This window comes from Mesoplodon densirostris, chromosome 12 (assembly GCF_025265405.1).
Source record: "Mesoplodon densirostris isolate mMesDen1 chromosome 12, mMesDen1 primary haplotype, whole genome shotgun sequence".
Classification (NCBI taxonomy): Eukaryota; Metazoa; Chordata; class Mammalia; order Artiodactyla; family Ziphiidae; genus Mesoplodon; species Mesoplodon densirostris.
Window position 1 is genome coordinate 21,064,356 of NC_082672.1, and position 22,442 is coordinate 21,086,797.

At 38.4% G+C, this 22,442-nt stretch overlaps 1 protein-coding gene across 5 annotated transcripts in view; it reads right to left on the bottom strand.

Moving 5' to 3' along the window:
• UTRN (utrophin) overlaps positions 1-22,442 on the bottom strand; it is a 533,820-nt gene that overhangs the window by 362,546 nt on the left and 148,832 nt on the right. For all 5 annotated transcript variants that reach the window (XM_060114636.1, XM_060114635.1, XM_060114639.1 and 2 more), the window contains 9 exons: positions 22,248-22,355; positions 21,788-21,967; positions 19,306-19,475; positions 13,575-13,698; positions 9,646-9,733; positions 4,259-4,500; positions 3,915-4,095; positions 1,845-1,990; positions 979-1,191 (listed from right to left, as the gene is read on the bottom strand). In XM_060114636.1, coding sequence (XP_059970619.1) covers positions 979-1,191; positions 1,845-1,990; positions 3,915-4,095; positions 4,259-4,500; positions 9,646-9,733; positions 13,575-13,698; positions 19,306-19,475; positions 21,788-21,967; positions 22,248-22,355 — 1,452 coding nt within the window. The remainder of the gene's footprint in view (positions 1-978; positions 1,192-1,844; positions 1,991-3,914; positions 4,096-4,258; positions 4,501-9,645; positions 9,734-13,574; positions 13,699-19,305; positions 19,476-21,787; positions 21,968-22,247; positions 22,356-22,442) is intronic.

Consider the following 22,442-nt stretch of genomic DNA (forward strand, 5'->3'; position numbering starts at 1 on the left):
CACACACACACACACACACACACAGAGCCCTTGCCATCTTTATTCTCCTGGTCATGAATTGGAATTGTCCATTGACTCCTGTGTCAAAGAGCTTCCCTCAAAGTTCAGTGATCACCACACTTGCTTGTCTTTCTGGATCTCTTCACACTGATCTGTATAGTCTACCAGCTTCTACCACATGTTCTCTGATTTTGATTTTTAAAACATCATTTTCATAAATTTTGTCTCATATATATTCATAAATTTAATCTCATATATATTCTCTTGGGACCTAAATCCAAATATATATATATATATGTAAAATCTTCAAATCCAAATATATATATATGTAAAATCTTCAAATCCAAATATATAATGTATATATATACACACACACATATATATATCCCCAAATCTAAATCTCCTATTACTAATCTCATTTTATTCACTGAAAAATATTATTGAGTGTCTTCTCTGTGCCAGGCACTGCATGAGAAGTATACCCTGGGATACATCAGTGGAGGAAAAAAACCACAAAAGACCAAGGTAAAGAGGCACTGGTGGGGGGGGGGGCGGTAGGGAAGAGGGTGCAATTGGTTCATTCTTCATCCAGACCTTTTCTATTAGAAAACCAGGTGATTTGGAAACTTCACTACTTCACTTCTCCATCTTCCTCACAGGTGAAATGTTAAAATTCTGACTATCCCATCTGACATGGACTTTGACCACTTTCTCCTACATCCTCACATTTATCCTTTCCTCTGGAACTCTTCATCCAGTTGATCTCTACCAAGAAGCCTTTTTGCAAGGCCAAAGGAGATAAATGTGTTCCCCAGCACATTAAAAGTATGTCTTTGGTTGGGATTTATACATGCCAACTTAAGTACGAAATAAACATGGGGCCAGAAAGAATGCAAAATACTCAAATAATAGTTAGTTACTGATAATTACTATTTTACTCTGTAATAAACTTAAACTCCTAATGGCCTTTAGATTTACCTCAAAAGTTCTGAGTTTGGGGGTAATTTCTTCAAGCAAATGCAGATCTTTGGAAACCTTGACCTTTAGTCTGTTCCACTTTCCTTGAACATCATCAAATTCTTGCTTATACAGTTTTTCTACATCTGGAGAAACATTTTTCTCCAAAGCCTTTGTTTCTTCTGCAAGTTTATGCAGTATAGGTTTTTGATTCTCTAGGATTTCATCAAGGGCCTGGAAAACAGTTTTCAAGATTAAAAATACACACAATAATTTGTCTGTGCAGATGTAATAATACTGGCTATAAACAGTCAAAGTCACTTTTTAAAAAGAATTTGATCAAAAAAGAATTGTGAAAAACTCATGAAAAAAGAATAAGTGTAATCAAAAAAGTCACAGCTACATGAGTTGTGTGTTGTTTAGACACAATGTATCCTCTGCACTAAAAACCAGCGGAACAACAGGCCCAGTGTGCTGGGCTCCATGGTGGATCTGTTGCATCTGATGAAATAGTGCAGAGGCACATATCTTAAATGACCAGGGAAGCATTTTCATTCAATACAGTAAAAGAACAACACAATCGATTGTCTTCATTTCATTAAAGATACTTTATATGGTTGAGAATTTTAAGTTAGTCACAACAGAAGGAGAAAAGATGCTTTTATTCTATTAAAAATATTTAATAACTATCTTTTAGCTGAGGTCCTACATTATAGTGATTAACCTTCAAATTACAAGAAATATAAGAAATGTTTGACTAATTTTGACCAAAACTGATATATTTTTTAAATAGCTGAAAAAATATTTCAAAATATGTGATATGAGATACTAGAAATGAGACTAAACTTCTTAGGTCTAAAGGTCTTAGGACCTATACTATATATTACCTTTTCTTCCTGTAGGGCCTTCTCCACCTTTGCAAGATCATTCAAGACATTCAAAGACGTCTGGGCCTTATTTTCGGAATCATTTAGCAGATCTGTCAGCGTTCTCAATGTTTCCAAATACGCACGTCCTGGTCGGCCCTTCAGTTCTGTTTATTGAAAAATACTTACTTTGAGAAAATAATGGCAGGAAACTAATATTGTTATACATACTGTTAATCTTCCTATTTAATAAGTGAATTCTAATACATAAGAAGTTAAACTCTGTAATTAAGATTAAAAAAGGTCTCTGTTAGAGACACAATGAATCACTCCATTGGCATTTCTGAGAGTCATATAGTGACTTCATTCCTGCGGATGTTGATGTTTGAAATATTAAGTAACCCACCATCATTTTTCTTCATTTCATCATGATGAAATGACTCTCTGAAGATGGTATTACAATGTTCCTTTTGTCTCATATAAACTCCTTTTCCCCAGTAGCTACACAAAGAGTAAAAGGAGACAAAGATCCCCTCAACCAGTCTTCCTCTAAGTTCAGGCGTGTAGACAAACTGCCATCCACAGAGGGGTGGACATTACACTGAACACCACAGGTACCCTGAGAAATAACGGCTGCACAAGGCAGCTGGAGTGATGTCTACTTCAGCCACTGATGTCAAATTTACAGACAAGCAACACTTGTGTGGAGAGGAAGCCAGCTCATTTGAAGCACAAAGAGGTGAAACCAAGTAGCAGCAAAAGTCACAACAGCCAAAGGGTGGAAACAACCCAAATGCCCATCTACAAATGAATGGATAAACAAAATATGGTGTATACATACAATGCAATACTACTCAGCCTTAAAAAGGAAGGAAATTCCGACACATGCAACCCACACAAAAGAACTTTGAGGATAAGTGAAATAAGCCAATCACAAACAAATCCCACTTAGGTGAGGTATATAGACTAGTCAAACTCATAGAAACAGAAAGTAAAATGGTGGTTGCCAGGGGCTGGAGGGAGGAAGGAATGAAGAGCTGCTGTTTAACGGGTACAGAGTTTTGGTTTTACAAGACAAAAAATTTCTGGGGATGGGTTGTACAACAATATGAATATATTTTCCACTACTGAACTCTACATTTTAAAATGGTTAAAATGGTAAATTTTATGTTATGTATATTTTACCACAATTAAAAACAACAAAAAGAAATAAATTTACCAATTGTTTTAAAGTTAAGAAACTGAACATTTAAACTGCTTTGTCAAAAATGAAAGCATATTTTGTAACAGCAAATTGAAAAGGATGTACTCTCAAACGCTTCACAGTCTAAGTTAACTGAATTCAATAAACAAAGAGTATGGTGGCCAAATGCCTTTCCAGAAGAAAGGAAACATGATACATTTGCTTACCATGCACATACAGAGTCTTACAAGTCATTACATAACCTACGATTGCTGTAAGGAAGGGTATGGTTAAGTGTGTAGCTGTTTAGCATGCACTCCCCATAATGTTACATAATGCAGCACAATTCCTGGCTTAAAAGCCAAGGAGAAAAAAATATAATATATGAAGGATGAGCTTTCAAAACCTTCAACAGTTAACTTTCCCAAACCAGGCTTATGTCAGAAGTAAAAACTCTTGAAATTTTTTCAGACTTTGAAAGAGGAACATGATTTCTTTGAAAAGAGGAGATGGCATTGCTAAAACTTTAACCATTTTGAGCAAACAGAAGCAAATGATCATTCTTTTTAGGCCTGCTGGTAATGATCATCAGTTGGCCTCCTTCAGTGAAAAGGAGAAACAACATCCCTAAAAAAACTCTTTAAAAATCATCATGTCCTATTAACCCAATTTTAATAGCACATGAAAGCTGTCTGCATTTTTACAAACAAGGGTGAATCCAGGAAATAGTCTGAGTATACTTTAAGAACTGGAACAGTACCAGACACACAGGAAAACAGAGTGAGGCTGGTGCAAAACAAGCAAGTATACTAAAGGTCTAAATATTGGGAGTAATTTTTAAGTTAAGGCAAACTGAGAAAGGAGATGGTGGATTGTCTAATAAAAAAAACGCAACAGAATGGTTTTACCGTTCTCGAGCTGTTGGTGACGCTCCTCTAAATCCTGTTGCACAGCTTGGTAACGGCCCACAAAGCTCTCAAAATCCCGCTGGACAAAATCTGGGGCAGAAGGCTGAGACTTCAGGGCTGAGCAGCTTGCACGCAGCATTTCAATTTGGGGGTGGTGGCTACGGAGGTCTGTTAATTCTTGCTATGAAGAGAAAATATGACCACATGATTCGCTGAAGATGAACATCCTCACAGAAAGTTAATCAGAGCAGAATTAACCTAAAGTTCATGATACAAGGAGCATCTTCTTTAAATACAGGACTGGACATAGAAATCTTTCATGCTCTGGATGGTTGTGTCTTTACCTGACAGGAATCCTTCAAGCTTGGCAAGGACTGCTGGGGAGATTCTGAAAAGGGCGTGTGTTTTACCCACTCCTCTTTTGACTTTATGGTCTTTTCAAGCTCATCAAGGTGCTTAAAATAAGCATTTATATCTTCCTGTAGCTGAATCTTTCTTGCTAGATCTCCCAAATGCTGGGATATATTCTTCCATTCTGATAATACTTTCTCCAGAACATTTTTTATTTCTTCAGTAGGAAGACCTTCTACGCAGACATGAAAAATAAGCAGATACTTAATAAATTATTACAAAACTTGTTTGGATTTGTTATACACATTCTAACCTATTCAAAATAATGAGGCAATGTCATACATAATGACCACTCCCTTAAGTCCCGTTTAACACACAACATTGTAATGATGCACTTAAAAATAACTATGTTTAATTCCTTGATAAAAACGGGAGAGGGGGAGCTTAAAATAGCAGTTAGGAGGGGGATGGCCAACAGAAAAAGCACATCAGTCGAGTGAGTGTCAGCCACTGCCTTTTCCACAGAACATGTGTCTCCATCCTTGGCAACCTCCTGTTCTACTAGTTTCAGGTCTGAGCACGAGAAATAAAATGAACTGTCTGGACTTGTCTGGGGCTCTGACGTCAGGAGGTAGACCCTCTGTCGTCAAGAAAAACATCTGGCTAGAAAAAGGAGGAGGCAGCTTGAGACTTGTGATCAGACCACAGGTCATAGGAATTGCAAAACGAACGGCTGGAACTCCTAGTGCTGGGAGCAATCTGGTGAGTGCAGGAATACTACACCAGTAGCCAGGCCCAAGAAGCATCAGCAAGCCTACTGGGAATGCTACACACAGACCAGTAAATGCCAAAAGATCAATGCAGTGCTAAGATTATCTACTTTAGAAACACATCGGGAAAAAAAATGCCATTATGTTTATTACTGACATCTCATAATTTTGTCTCATATTTTTGAGAGGCAGAGAACGTTCATAGAAATAATAGTTACATATAATAATAGGTTTTATCATAGTCCTTCTCTTAATATAAAATACCATTGAATCATTGAAAATTACTATGAAAAGGTATGGGAAATCTACAAAGGAATCTTTATGTCCTGAGGAAAGCATGCACGTTGAAAAAATGGGTTTAACATCTTTATTATTTGAGCAGAAGCAATAAAACTTTGTAAATATAATAGCAATCAAAATCCAGGGTAACGAGAGCTCTAAAGGGAAAAAAAAGGCATGTAAAACAAAAGGTCACTTAGGATCCACAGGTGATGCAATTTTGAAAATTTCTGTAACACACCATATCCGCTGAAAATTAGAAATGCAAACGTGACATTACATAATCTGAATATATCACCCATGTCAATTGCTGAAATAAACTGTCCACCATCACACAAGTAATAGAATATCACACCTAGACAAAACATTCAAACCACAGTCCAAGTTCAAGTATCCCTGTTAATGGAGGTCATAAACTAACTAAATTACCACTTTTCTTTATTTTTTTAAATTAACTAATTTATTTATTTATTTATTTTTAGCTACGTTGGGTTTTTGTTGCTGCGCATGGGCTTTCTCTACTTGTGGCGGGCGGGGGCTACTCTTCGTTGCAGTGCACAAGCTTCTCATTGCGGTGGCTTCTCTTGTTGCACAGCACGGGCTCTAGGCGCGTGGGCTTCAGTAGTTGTGGCACGCAGGCTCAGTAGTTGTGGTGCACGGGCTCTAGAGCACAGGCTCAGTAGTTGTGGCGCCCGGGCTTAGTTGCTCCGCAGCATGTAGGATCTTCCTGGACCAGGGTTCGAACCCGTGTCCTCTGCATTGGCAGGTGGGTTCTTAACCACTGCACCACCAGGGAAGTCCTAAATTACCACTTTTCTGACAATCTGAGCAATGGAGATCTAGGCTGTGCGTCTGCCAGGTCATTTCTATTTTAAGTGGGCAAAGGAATAATATCAGCCACTTCATTTACATGTCAGAACAATTTATGATAAACAAGAAAGAAAATTAAGCTGGCAAATAAAAATTTGAGATGGAAAATTATCACCACTAATCCAGAAAATAGGTAAGAGGTACGCATTTTAGGTATTAGGGAAGCTGAAGAAACTTCTTCCATAGTTTTTTTTAATTCACTGACAATATTTCACTATCCATTCACTTTACCCTTTCAAACCAATTTTCAAAATTTAAATCTCCCTCCTCTAAGCTTGATATAGTTTGGACCAGTGTCAAGTAATAAATAAAGCACAATTTACATCTATAAAAAGGCAAACTGTATATTGTCTTTTAAAATAATTGTTTTATTCCCAGAGATCCAAAGTTGTAGCTTTTTCTATTTCTACAGAACATCCAACTCTTAGATGACTAATCAAAAGCCAAAATCAATATCCCAACCTTTTATTAATTTTCTAAAAGGGATAACATATAACATATTCCTGTCACTCTCACTTGACTTTAGCTTTTCAATCTATCACTATTAAAATCAAGGGAAATGTTTACAAAACATAGGATCATCATCAAATTCCATAGGCTTATATGTTGATATATTGGGAATTCTTTTTGCAGGGAGGTGGTTAAAGAAAATTTTACTTCGGCAGCATTGGGGAAATGTAGTTACATTAAGGTAAATTCATTGAGATTATTTGATTTTTTTTTTTTTTTCGGTACGCGGGCCTCCCACTGTTGTGGCCTCTCCTGTTGCAGAGCACAGGCTCCGGACGCACAGGCTCAGCGGCCATGGCTCACGGGCCTAGCCCCTCTGCGGCATGTGGGATGTGGAATCTTCCCAGACTGGGGCACGAACCCGTGTCCCCTGCATCGGCAGGCAGACTCTCAACCACTGCGCCACCAGGGAAGCCCGAGATTATTTGAATTTTGATCACTTTTGGTGCATTATATTGATTTATGACAGGTATATTTTAATAGTTATATTTGATAAGTTGTTTGTTTGGTTCGCGGGCCTCTCACTGCTGTGGCCCCTCCCGTTGCGGAGCACAGGCTCCGGACGCGCAGGCTCAGTGGCCATGGCTCACGGGCCCAGCCGCTCCACGGCATGCGGGATCTTCCCAGACCGGGGCATGAACCCATGTTCCCTGCATCGGCAGGCGGACTCTCAACCACTGCGTCACCAGGGAAGCCCTATAAGGTGTTATTTATATTTGAAATTTTTACCTGCATTAAAGAACTTTTTCTCCCCCACACACCCAGTGGCTCAGGGGAATGTAAAGATTAATATTTTTGCCAAGCAGTTTTACATATGATTCTTTTTCTCGCCTTGCTTTGAAAGGTTTTTCTTACTTACCCTATTCCTTACTCCAACATTAAGTGCTTTGGAGGTCTGCTGAAACTCTCCTTGACAAAAGCCACAGACACTCACGGCAGAATTAGGAATATTCGTTTGACGAGAATCTTCTAAAATGTAGCTTTTAATCTTTATATTTTTTGACTTTTTATTATAGAAAATGGAAATATATACAAATAAATAGAACAGTAGAATGAACGTCCTGTACCAATTACCCAGCTTCAGTAATTAATGACATTCTACCATTCTTGAATTATCTATATACCCCTACTCACTCCTCACCCATTTAATCATTATTATTTTCACATTTCTTAAAGTAAAATTTACTTACATTGAAATACATGAAACTGTGCTGTTCTGAGAAACCTACACACACTTACCAATACATAGAATATTTCCACCTCTCCAGAAAGTTTCCTGGAGTCCCTAATGGATCAATCACCCTCCTCCACCCCAGAAAACCACATTTTAAAAAAAGCTTGGATTATTTTTCCCTCTGCCTTTTGAAAAATATGTTGATTTATTTTGTATATATACTGGGGTCACACACACATACATACACAAAAGTATGGATGTGCCCAGTATATGTTCATTTATTTAGAAATTATGGAAATGTACCACTGTCATAGATTATTTGTACAGCTTAATTTCTTCCTTCCTTCCTCCGTCTCTCCCTCCCACCCTTTCTTCCCTTCCTCCTTCTTTCTTTCCAAACAGAATAGTATTTTCATTCAAACTCCACCCTAGCTAGGTGTCTTACTACTGGGTGTGGACACCCCACTTGGAGATTACTTTTTCAAGTATTTACTTGAAGGGACCTAGAAACAGAGCGAGAATATAATTTCCCTTGAGATACTTCAATAATTACAATAAATTGTGTGTTAAATTTATGTTAGTTACAATCATAGATTCTTCACTTCTATATCGACACTGTAACTTGGAAACCAGACTTTATCTGGGTGATGTGGGGTAATTTCATGAGTCTATGAACTGAATTAAATTCATGTCTGTGTCAGCTTTTAGTGGGTGTGGCAGAATTAGAGTGCAGAGATTCATTTATTTTAAAAAATCTCTTATTAAAAATTTTTAGGATGGGGTGGGAAGCTTAGAAATTGGGACACTGGTCTGAATAGGGTCCGTATGTTCGGTTTAATTTTCTCATTTTTGGGGAGCGTCTGCCTTTTGTTAGTGAGAGTAAAAGTGGTTTTTAACATTTCCCACTGTCGTTCCACTTTATCCATTATTCTAATTTTACAGTACTGTATTTTATTTCTCTACATGTGGTTAGTGCTGTTAATCCTACTGCTGCTTTAAAACCAGAAATGTTGAACCGAAATGAAAGCACGACTGGGTGATTCTCCCGGCCTTTCCTTCTCTTCAATACATTTGAAATAAATCCTAGGCCATGGATAATTAATGTAGAAGAAGTTTCTTTACAGAGTGTAATTTGCCCAGAGTCTGCTTATGTAAGGATGCAGATATATGATTCAGTTCAGTTAGAAAAGCATATCAAATTCTTTAGTAAAACAGATGTTTGAATAATTACATCACTGGTTTTCTCAAACTAGTTTCATCAAAAAATTCCAGCACGGTGAAGTCTGGTAGGACCTTTCTACCTAATGCATGTGAATTAAGTTTTGTGACTTCTCTTGTAGCACAGAAATGTTTATAAAAAATGAAATTATCGGGCCTCCCTGGTGGCGCAGTGGTTGGGAGTCCGCCTGCCGATGCAGGGGATACGGGTTCGTGCCCCGGTCTGGGAGGATCCCATATGCCGCGGAGCGGCTGGGCCCGTGAGCCATGGCCGCTGAGCCTGCGCGTCTGGAGCCTGTGCTCCGCAACGGGAGAGGCCACAGCAGTGAAAGGCCCGCGTACGGCAAAAAAAAAAAAAAAAAAAATGAAATTATCTGTTTTCATTTGACTTTCACAACTGCTGTACCAAACCTGGTTTCTTGGTTTAGCTTATTTTGTTCCTAAAGATCATCAACTACTATAACAGAGTAATGGGGCACTTGGATGATGTAGCTTTAAGAATTGACTCCTATATGTCTGGCAAAGTATTGATTAAAAAAAAAAAAATCAAGGTTCTCACCTTTTCCCATTTGCTCCAAAAGGATTTGTCCGGTTTGGTTTAATTCATCTAGTCTGGAACTTCTTTCCATCTGTTCCTTTTCTAATCCCTGAAAATAAAGTCCCAATATAAGAATAGTGCAGACTTTCTTCTCAATATAGTATTAATGCTTACTGAAGTTTTTATATTTAATGTCCCTCCCACATTCTCTTAGGTGTTACAGTCAAAGTTTACCTAAGAAAATACCAAGATAAAACTATGCCATTTCAAGCTGCCCTCCAGAACGCTAGAGGTGATTAAATTTCAAAAGGTAAATTCAAACAAACAATATAAAACTTTGGTTTCCTTTAAAATGGTCTACATCAAAACAAAAATCTTTAGAAGTCTTTACTGAATTTGTTACAATACTGCCCCTGTTTTATGTTTCGGTTTTTTGGCCGCGAGGCATGTGGGATCTTAGCTCCCCGACCAGGGATCGAACCTTCACCTTCTGCATTGGAAGGCGAAGTCCTAACCACTGGACTTCAGGGAAGTCCCTGGTTTCTTTTATACGAAGAAAAAATTTTACACTACATACATGAGTTCCTATCAGGAGGAGGTAATTAAAATTAGTATTTTAGATCCAGAATATTTATTCACATACATGGCCTCAGTATACTCCACACCATAAAAATAACAGTTTGACTGAAATGAACTGAATGCACTATGAAGACAGAGATCACTGAACAAAAATAAATTACGAAAGACAGAAATAATTTGAGCCCAGTATCATTTGTTGGTGTTACACTAAGCATTCAACTACCAGCATAATTCATACATAATTTTTTAACAATAACAATATGCTTTAGGACCCAAACCAAAGTATTTTATCCTTTATATTCAAAGAATGGCTCCTAATTTTAATATTTATGTCTCTACAATTTTATATTCTCAATGTCCCTATATCTCAGAGACAGGGGAAGACAAAATCTTCCAGAATTAGTTAGGAAGGGCTGAGCAAAACCATGGACACACATACACACACACGTGTTGTATACACAGTCAGTATTTGAAATTTCTCCATTTGATAATTATCTAACCACTCAAATAGTGTCCAAAATAGCACAATCAAAGCATCCAGGCAGCCCATATTACTTCAACCAGACAACCTAGAGAAGAATCCCACTTGTAGGGTCTATGAATATAAGCACTCTCAAATAAATTTAACTCTCCTATTTTGATCCACACAAACCTTAATGTGACCAAGTAAAACAACCATTTTTATAGTCAAAGATCAAGAAAGAACAAGAGATTCTACAAAACACCACTAATTTTTGTTAAACTAACTATCAATGTAAAAAGTCACCATCAAACTGGAGAAAAATTAATACCTGCTTTATACAAACTGATTTTTGGCTACTTTTTTATGATGGTGGTAGATTAGACTAGGGATTCTCCACCCAGGTATTGCATCAGTTGGAACAAGTTGTTCTTTCACTAAAATAAAATTAAGTTGATATTTCCCAAATTTGCAAGAAAAATTAGCAATTAAAGCAATGGTTAAATTTTCTTTATTGTACATTTTTCTCAGATCTTTGGCATGTACTACTTCTTGTCTAAAACAACAAAATAAATGAACTTATAAAGGAAAAACACAGGAACTGCCAATCATGCCTTACATAAACATACACAATTGTTACTTGTATCCCCTCAAATATTATAGTAACAATTTCTGGAAGTAAAATTGTTCCTGGATCACAGGGTGGAATTTAGCTTATCAGTGTTTTGTGGGACTTGTTCCATAAAGATCACTGTAGCTTCCAAATTCTCTGCCACTTTACTGCCTTTGAGAATTGGGTTGTTGAATGATCATTAATATCATCTACTGGTCTTTCAGAAGCATATGAAATGATGGAACATAGCCCTCATGCCTGGCTCTCTTGAACCCCTGTGCAGAGGGCTCTGATAACAGTGCTTCCACATTCCCCCTGTCCAAAGTCATCATGGTCTCCTTCCATAAGCCAAGAACTTTATAGAGTGCTGAAAATACAGGTTTCAAGGGAAAATCATCCACACTTTCTAAGCAGTGGCAGCAGGCATATAAACAAATAATGACATAAATGCAATAAGGGCTTTCACAGAGGTATGGCCAAAGCAATATGGAATCTGCCTAATGAGGCTAAAGGAGGCTTTCTGAAGTAGGAGGCATTTCAGCCACACAGCAAAGGCTTAATAAAGGGCCATTCAGAACCCGGAAAGCAACACATGGGGAAGGCAGGATATTGAGAAAAGCGTAGGAGTCAGGAGGGCTGGAGCTCTGACGAGTGAATGAAAGGTGCTGAGTTTCTGCTTAGAGGTAGGGAAGAGAGCTGTCTGGAAGTGCCTTGTAAGGGCACTGTGGCCTTTACATTTTATCCCCACAGCAATGGCAAGTCATTCATTAATTGCAAGCGCTGGAGCTGTATAATCAAATTTATATCTTAGAACTCATCAAGAGTGAGATGATATTATTAGTAACAATAACATTAAATAATAACAGTAATTTCATAAATGTGTATTTTAATGAGAATTATTTTAATAGTTCACTGTTAAGTAAAATGTTGGCTGATGGTTTGAACTGGACATCTTAAAGCTATGTTAAGATGTACTACTATTGAGATTATTATCTTTTAAAATTTATTTGATTTGAATTTAAACCTACTAATGCTGTATATTAATAGATTTTCTAATTTTAGACTATTTGTGGATTCCTATAAAAAACATACTGTTTGATTATAAGTAAAAGATTGCCTTTTCCTATATTATTGAGTTCTAGTTGCTAGCATTTTAAGTTTAAAAAAATATCCTTTTTAAACGACATGTAAAAAGGGAAGGTAAACAGTGGCAAATGCTGCAAAGAAAGGAAGTCTGATGGGAATAGAAATCTATCCTTTGGATTTTGAAAGCAGTCGTCAATGGTAACCTCTAAATAAGAACAATTACAGTGGAATGATAAGGCAAACATCATTCTCAACTTCTCATCCAAACATTAAAAGTCGGCCAGGGTCTGGTCCTAAACCACCTCTCTAGCCTTAACTCTCTACTACTTTTACACATACGCCTAGCACAAAACAAAACGAATTCTTTGTTCCAAGCATCACAACACGCTTGCCCCCCACTGAGCCTCTGCTCACGGGTGCCGCCTGCCTGGTGTGCCCTTCTGACCAGCTCCAAGCCCCCTCCTTCAGTGTCACTTTGCCTTCTGGACTTCACCAGTGTATAGAGACAGCTGCAAACCTGGCCTCCTCTCAATTCCCTCAGTACCTACCACTTTCTAACTCACATCATTGATATCTACACATACGTCTTATTTTTTAAACATTCTCCAAACTCTTTATAAATGCCATTGCTGATGCAGATGGTGATACAGACTTGCTCTAGGTGCCTAAATAATTCATGCAAGGATGTACAGAGACTTAATGAACCCCAAAGACATAAATCACTGCAATCTCCTGTTGCAATTTACAGTAACATACATGTGGTACAAAGTAGCAGAGCTACAATCCCATAGATTTTATAGTGTTTATTTGTTTTAAATACATCTCTCCTCCAAAAAGAATGTATATAGAAGAAATCTTGAGATTTGAAATAGTTTCTTGCATTCAGAACGAAAAACATTTTCAGCATACACACATGTACTATTAGGTACCAGATTAAGATAGATCTAATGAAGCTAAAAATTAGTAATGACAACTGGATCACCTTAGCAAGTGTCCCTTCCTGCACATCTCAATTAACCAGTTAACTCCTCCTCCACACAGGGATCTGATGCCAGCCAGCTTGAAGAGATTCAAAATGTACTACAGCGTTCTAAAAGGTATCTTACGGCTACATTTTGGAAGACTTTGGATCCTATCACATCTTTATGCCCACAGCAAATCCATCCTGATGAAATATTTTATTCACTGAAATATTTTTGTTTTATGTTTTACCTTCAACTTCTTTTTCATTTCTGATGTTTCTTGCATCTTCTTATACTCTTTTATCTCTGTGGCCTGAATGGCAGTCTTTGATTTCAAGATCCAGTTCAACAGCTCAGCACTTAGAGCATCAAACCTGATTTGAGATTCAGATGTTACCAAATGTCAGTCATTTTTTCTTCTATTGTTTCACTTGGCTCAAGAAAGAGGCATGTGTTTTTAAGCACTCCTCAAAAATAAAGGCAACCCAGAAATACAGTAACCATACAAAATAAGATCATACATTTACAATTAAAAGTATGAAAAACAGGAACAAAATTGTAGTGTCAATAAATAAAGAAAATAATTAAATAAAAATTTTAAACATTATAAGAAACCACTTATACTTTCATAAACCCTCTGTAGATCATGAAAAACAGATTTGGTTAGATAACAGCAGAAAAGAACAAGTACAGACATTCCTAAGTTAATGCCTTCTTTAATTCAACATGTAATTACTGAGTCTCCTATATGCCAGGCACTGGACTGGGCTCTTAATATGAAAGTAAACCAACACAATCCCAGGAATTCACAGGATGCCTCCTAACCCAATGGGGAGGGAATGGCTTCCTGGGGAACAACAGCATTATGCCCAGGAGTTTTCCGCATAAAGGGAGAACAAAGACAGGGAGAAACACACTTTGCACACTATAAGTAGTTAGGTGTGGCTGGAATAGCAAGCAGTAGTCGGGGGTGGGGGGACAACTGACAGTGTGGCAGAGAGCCACAGGGACCAGAAACTGGAAAGCCCTACAGAATAGATTAAGGAGTTGGACCTTACCCAAAAGACAGCTGAGAGCCAGTGAGGGGTTTAAAGCATGGGACGGACATGATTGTATTTACCCTTTTGTGTTCACTGAGGAGAAAGAATAAAGAGAGGCAAGTCCAGAGAACAGGCTGTGGTAGTATCGGAAGCCGAACCAAGTGACAGTGGAAAAGGAGAAAAGGGGACAGACTTTAGAGGCGTTGAGAAAGTCAGTCAAAACCACAGTGAGGGGGCTTCCCTGGTGGCGCAGTGGTTGGGAGTCCGCCTGCCGACGCAGGGGACACGGGTTCGTGCCCCGGTCCAGGAAGATCCCACATGCCATGGAGCGGCTGGGCCCATGAGCCATGGCCGCTGAGCCTGCGCGTCCGGAGCCTGTGCTCCGCAACGGGAGAGGCCACAACAGTGAGAAGCCCGCATACGGCAAAAAAAAAAAAAAAAAAAAAAAACCACAGTGAGGAGGAACAAGAGGAGGAACAGTCACTGGTTGCACTGGTTGCTGGCCATAGGCCAGGCCCTTCTCTAAATGGTTTATGTGCATTATTAAGTCAAGGAATCCTCACAACAACCCTGTGAGTATACACTATTATTATCCTTTCTAATGATGCAGGAATTGAGCTCGCAGAGGTTTTAAATAACTACTCCAGGCAGCAAAGCTAACAAAAGGTAGAGCTGGGATTCAAGCTGAGGAGTCTGTCCTCTTTTTTTTTTTTTTTTTTACATCTTTATTGGAGTATAATTGTTTTACAATGGTGTGCTAGTTTCTGCTTTATAACAAAGTGAATCAGTTATATATACACATATGTTCCCATCTCTCTTCCCTCTTGCGTCTCCCTCCCTCTCACCCTCCCTGTCCCACCCTTCTACGTGGTCACAAAGCATCGAGCTGATCTCCCTGTGCTATGCGGCTGCTTCCCACTAGCTATCTACCCTACGTTTGGTAGTGTATATATGTCCATGCCACTCTCTCGCTTTGTCACAGCTTACCCTTCCCCTTCCCCATATCCTTAAGTCCATTCTCTAGTAGGTCTGTGTCTTTATTCCTGTCTTACCCCTAGGTTCTTCATGACATTTTTTTTTCTTAAATTCCATACATATGTGTTAGCATACAGTATTTGTCTTTCTCTTTCTGACTTACTTCACTCTGTACGACAGACTCTAGGTCCATCCACCTCACTACAAATAGCTCAGTTTCGTTTCTTTTTATGGCTGAGTAATAGTCCATTGTATATATGTGCCACATCTTCTTTATCCATTCATCCGATGATGGACCTGGAGTCTGTCCTCTTATCCAGGGCTTTGCCCCAGGGTTTCTCAAAGCAAGATCTGGGTATTTTCAGAGACATTCAGGTAAGCACAGGCTGTCCTTGCTGATCCTTTTGGGAAACTTGGCTCAAAGTGTTTCTAGTGAATTATGAAAATTCGTCTTTGCATCAAGATAAATTTTTCTTGTACTTTGAATGGGATTTTGTGACACTCTAGGTAAATAACCAGGGGTCACAGTATCACTCAAACAATGGTACGTGCCTCCTGTCATCTTAAGAGCAGATTTCTATTTAATCTTTCAGAGAAGAGGAGCACAAACCAACGATCATATGTCTTAAATGACCTTGGAGACTTACTCCAGCTCTGCCCTCAGTATGAGCCAGAGCAATGTGAACGCCTTAGAGGCCCAGTGATCTCAGGTCATATTAACAGAAATGTATCTAGATTATAGGAAATGACCATCCCTATGGTGATTGAAAAAACAAACAAACAAACAAAAATAAAAACCCAGCCACGGGCTTCCCTGGTGGCGCAGTGGTTGAGAGTCCGCCTGCCGATGCAGGGGAAACGGGTTCGTGCCCCGGTCCGGGAAGATCCCACATGCTGCGGAGCAGCTGGGCCCGTGAGCCATGGCCGCTGGGCCTGTGCGTCCGGAGCCTGTGCTCCGCAACGGGAGAGGCCACAACAGTGAGAGGCCCACATACCGCAAAAAAAAAAAAAAAAAAACCCAGCCACTAGCAGCACCAGGAGAAGAGAAGGGGAAATAAACCATCATTTTTGAAGCATGTATTATAAGCTGTGCTAAGCAGTTATTCAAGGTTCACATCTGCTCGGACAGCCCATTTTAAGACAAGCTAATAGTGGTTTCTACATCAGACTAAAAACATTAAAGGATCTGGAAACCATGTCACATAAGGATGCTTAAGAATACTTAGACTTTAGGACAATGTAAATTAGAATATGAAACCTATCCTTAAATTCTGAAGGGGTACCATATTGAAGGGGGGTGATGTAGCTCTATATCACTCCAAGATGCAAAAGTAGCACACATGAATAGACTTAAGAGGGGCAAACTTTGGGCAAAATTTCTAATAATGAAACCTCACTGCCATCTATTATAATGAACTGGATGTACTCAAGCCTCCATTTGCCCAGGAATGAACTGAAGGCATTTCTGCATCAATCAAATCATGGATAAAAGACTGTGGAATTCACAACTAGTTGCCCACCCAATAGACACCTCCCTCCCCACACTTCTTCCTTGCTGCCCCAGTAGCCCAGAACACAGCTATAGAGACTGAAAAGGCAGGAGAGTTTCAACCTCCCAGGAACCCAGGGTGTGGGCAAGTGACTGAGTCCTGGCCAGTGAGACAAGGGTGCGGGAGTTAGCTGATATCTTCCAGGAAAGGTTTTTCTCCCTGATTAAAAAATTTTAAACTAAACAAATATGGAAAAACTGTTCTACCTGCCTATAAAGCAGGTTATACAAGGATGTTATGCCCAGTGCTACAGCAGCATCTTGGGACCATGAGAAGCCAAGGGAAAAGCCAACATGCTGAGGAGGGCAGAGACAAGGTGCCAGGATGCTGACCCACACCATCCCATTAAAACTGCCCCACCTCCGGACTTCTTGTAATGTGAGATAATCAATGACCTCATCGGTTAAGTCACTTTGGGTACAGTATTCTGTTTCTTGCAGCAGAATTCACCCTATATAACATGGTCGTGTTTAAGATTTTATAGTTATGCACTGTGATATTGTGATTTATAGTAAGAAATGTATATTTGGTCTTTGTCCCTATTTCTGGCACAGTGTTCCCCAAACCCTTGGAATTTCCAGTGATGACAGCAACAAAGGTGTCATTTGTTATGTTAGTGAAATGACTTTTGGATCCCACCTAAAAAGGTGGGCTGGTTGTCAGGAGACCCAACCCTGTGATTAGAGGGTTGGAACTTTTGGTCTCACCCCCCTGACCTCAGGGGAGAGGAGACGGGATGGAGGTTGAATCAATCGCCAAAGGTCAATGATTTAATCAATCATGACTATGTAATGAAGCCTCCCTAAAAATCCAAAAGGATGGGGTTCAGAGAGCTTCGGGTTGGTGAACACATGGATATTCAGAGAGAGTAGGGCACCTGGAGAGGGCATGGGAGCTCCGCACCCTTTCCCCATGACTTGCCCTGTGCATCTCTTCAGTCTGGCTGTTCCTGAGTGGCATTCCTTTTATAATAAACAGATAATCTGTTAAGTAAAATGTTTCTCTGAGTTCTATAAGCTGCTCTAGCAAATTAACTGAACCAGAGGAGGTGGTGTTAGAAACCTCTGAATTATAACCAGTTGGTCAGAATATAGGTAACAACCTGGATTTGCGACTAGCGTCTCAAGTCCAAGGAGGAGGTCGTGGAAACCTCCAACCTGTAGCCAGTCGGTAAGAAACACAGGTAACCTGGGCTTGTAACTGGCATCTGGTCTGGGGCAGGGGAGGAGGAAGAGAGAAAGCAGTCTTGTAGGACTAAACCTGTGAAGTCAGAAATGGTACCAGAACCTATTTATGTGCCCTAGTCTTTTACAACCTTCCCAGCTTCCAAGTGCACATAGTCAGCACTAGAGAGACACCTTGACAGATACACTGGCAGAATATAAACACTCAGGAAATGAAAGGTCTATGGTGATATCAACATCAGAAGCATCTCCCTCATCTGCTACCTTGGCTCCAGAAGTAAAAGTTCCACAGCCGCTGCTTGTAACTCAGAGGTCCACTGGTCCTGCAAGGAGATGCTCTTAGGAGGCAGGAACACAGCCTTATTATCAAAATGAAAGTCATCAGATAAAATTACTATCCTGCTTTGTCTAACAAAAGCTAAACTGGGGAAATCATATCATTTTTATTCAGGCAAAAATAACAGCCCATTTACCCAAGCACTGGGATTCTATTGTCAAAGGCCAAGAATGATAGCTCTGCTTGAGGGCTGCTCTGAGACTACCTGCTCCAGTGCCTGTGAGGAACAGCACCTTGCCCACAGGAGGGCTCTACCAAGGATCTGACACTAGTAAAAGCTCACTATATGCCAGCCATGGTTATTCCTCCTATAAGGAGCCTGAGTTTCTTTTGAGTCAGAAATGAAAAGATATTTTACCTAAGATGGATTTTAAAGCCCAACACGAAGAATCTGTTAATAAATATGACAAAGGAATTAACAAAGAAAGAAGACATGAAAAAAGAAAGCAGGGGGAAAAGGAGACTAAAAATGAATTACTTCCCCGAAGTAAGTTTTTTTAAAGGTGAGAAGAGGAAGGAGAGTCACAAAGAATAAGGAGATGGATCTAAAGCAAAACTGTAGGAAGTGTGATAGAGAAAGAAAGACTAAATGAGGGATCATGGACAGTCATATCCACCCAAGGTAACTGATGGGAAAGGAAGAAGGGTTCTGTCACACAGTTCTCCCAATTGAACCCAAGATAAATAAAATCATCCAGATGATTTAGATGCTTAGCGGTGTAAAGTGAAATATTCAGAAGACCCAGAGGTAGTGAGTGGTTCAGTCGTTGAATGTCCATTACAATAATTATGTCTAAATTTGCATATGATTAGCGATCAGTACAAAATAAGTTCGGAGTACAAAATACATTATGTGCGGGATTGGGTTTGGAAAATAGTCTCTATCTGTTCTCACCTTTTCTTCGTTTCCAAATCCACAGGGATCTGTCTCTTCTTTGGGGGAGGGGGAGGAGGCAGCTCTTGCTTAGACCTTTTTGTAGTTACTTGTTCTCTTAGGCGAACCGTCTCCAAAAGATCCTTCTGAGGAATCTGGGACATTCCCAGCTTTGCGACAGCCTGAGTCACCTGAAATAAAAATCATCCAGTTTTAATGTTTTATAACAGCTTTATTGGGACATAATTCACATGCCATAAAATTCTCCCCTTGGAAATGTACGGTCCAATGGTTATTAATAGATTCAGAGTTGTGCAACCATGCCCACTTTCTAATTCCAGAATAGTTTTATCATTTCAAAACGAAACCCTAAAGTCTCTGTCACAATTACTCAACTCTTGTTATTGTGGAAGGAAAAAAGCCATAGACGATATGTATTGATAAATTAATGGGCATGACTGTGTTCCAATAAAACTTTATTCACAAATACAAGGAGCTGATTAGATTTAGTCCACAAGGCCTGTAGTTTGCACACCCCTGCTCCAGACCTCAGGAACAACTACTTATCAATAACGTACAGCAATATATTCAAATGTATATATTGATCTTGTATCCTGCAAGCTCGTTGCATGTTTATCAGTCTAATGGTTTTGTGTGTGTGTGTATGGATTCCTTAGGATTATCTATATAAAAGGTTATATCATGTGAGTACAGAGACAGTTTTATTTTTTTCCAATTCACATGAGTTTTATTTCTTTTTAATGACTAATCATCCTGTCTAGAAACTCTAGTACAAGGACATCTTTGTCCTGTTCCTTACATGAGGGAGAAAGTATTCAGTCTTTCATCACTGAGTGTGATGTTGGTCTTTGGTTTTTATGTAGAAGCTCTTTATTAGGTTGAGAAAGCTCCCATCTATTTCCAGTTTGGTGTGTGTTTTTATCATAAAAGGGTGTTAAATTTTGTCAAATGCCTTTTTTATATCTATTTAGATGATCACATGTTTTTGTCTTTTATTCTATTGATATGCTGTAATGCATTGATTGATATTTCAATCTTCCCTTCTAGGGATAACTCCCACTTGGTCACAACATATTATTCTTTTTATATGTTATTGGATTTGATTTTCTAGTATTTACTTGGGAATTTTCACATCTATGTTCATAAGAGATATTTATACAAAATTTTCTTTTCTTGTGATATCTTTGTTTTGGCATAGGAGAATACACATTTCCTATAATTATTTGGGAAACATCCTCCCCACCTCTACTTTCTGGAAAAATATGTAAAAGATGATGGTGATGATGACAATGATTTTAATCCAATAAGGTTGGTAGTGACATCATCTCATGTTCCTGATTTGAGAAATTTGAGTCCTCTTTTTTGTGCTTAGTTGGTGTGGCTAAAGTTTTGTCAATTTTGTTCATTTTTCCAATGAATCAAATTTTGGTTTTATTTAATTTCTCAATTGTTTTTCTATTCTTTTCGTTAGATATTTGTACTCTAATATTTGTTAGTCTCTTTCTTCTACTTGGTTTAATATACTCTTTTTTCTAGTTCTTAATGGAGAAGTTTAGGATGTTGACATAAGATCTTCTTCTTTAACACAGGCATGTAAAGGTATCAATTTCATTCTGAACACTACTTTCACTGCATTCATGAGTTTTGGTATGTTTTGGTTTTGTTTTTATTAATCTCAAATAATTTTATAATTGTCCTTTTGATTTCTTCTTTTACTTCTTGGTTCTTTTTAAGTGTGGTTCCTAAATCTCCTTCCTTTATTAATATCTAAATAAATGATATTATGTTCAGAGAACAACAAAAAAAACAAAAGAAACCCTGTGCCCAAAACAGTCACTCCCCATCTTTCTCTCCCTCTTGGCCCCTGGCAACCACTAATCTACTTCCTGTCTCTCTGGATTTGCCTATTCTGGATACTTCATATTGATAGAATTATAGTGCATTAATCTTGTGACTGGCTACTTTTACTCAGCAGTGTTTTCAGGGTTCATCCATGTTGTATCATGATCAGTACTTCATTTTATTATTGCCTAATAATTGCATGGATATACCACATTTTGTTTATCCACCCATCTATTGATGGATATTATCAGTTGTTTCACTTTTTGGCTATTATGAATAATGCTGCTATGAACATTCATGTACAAACCAAAGTGTTAATTTTGTTCAATTTGTTAAAATATTCTTTAAATTAATAAGATTATTTAAGATTTAAAGATCATTTAATGGATTCATGTCTAAGTGTTATCATTACTAAGGGTTGAATGACTGGATATCAGTAAATTTTTTGAAGGTCTACTAAAATTTACTTTAGAAAACTAAAGAAGATATTCACATGTCAATTTTTCAATTTTATAGTAAAGCAGGTATAAGAAACCAACTTTTTAGTTTAGCTACTACTTTTATTTCACAAAAACTAAAACAAACCTGAATGTATAATTTCCACTTAATGGCACAACACATTACCCAAAGCAAAAGGTACCTGGTTGGAGGAATCTTCTAGTTTCTGAACCAAGGAATCCCATCTCTGAGTCAGTTCCTCTGAGTCACTGTTGATCTTCTTGGATGCCTTAGGATTATCAAGTAACTGACCCACATCCTGGCCAATCTCACTCAGCTGATCCAACGCTTGACGCTTCATTTCCATGTCTTCCTTCAAAATCTAGTATTTCAGATACTTATTAGATGACTCCCTTTTAACAGGACTTTATCTTCCTGTTCCCCAGTCAGGAAATGTAAACATGTATATTTTATTGTAAAATTCACCTGCCTTGCAATTAATTCCCTCAAGCTAAAACATAAGACTCCTGGTTCTAGATCATTACATGGCAGCATTCCAGAGTTAGGTAATGAGTCTATTCACTAAATTGTATTAACCATTGATATAAAGCAGTAAGATATCACAGGCTTACAAGACAGATGCTGACAATGACATCACTTACAGCCAGTCGTCGAACACTGACACTTAGTTCCTTTTGGTCTTTGAAGTTGCTCGTCTGGACTTTATTTAAAGCCTCTCCTTTTTCAGTTAACCATGCTTTCAGCAAGCACTACAGATAATAATAAAAGTTAGAAATATATTTAGGGAATCATTTGGTAATTCAATTAAATCAAGTTCCAGATTCTCCAATTTTTAT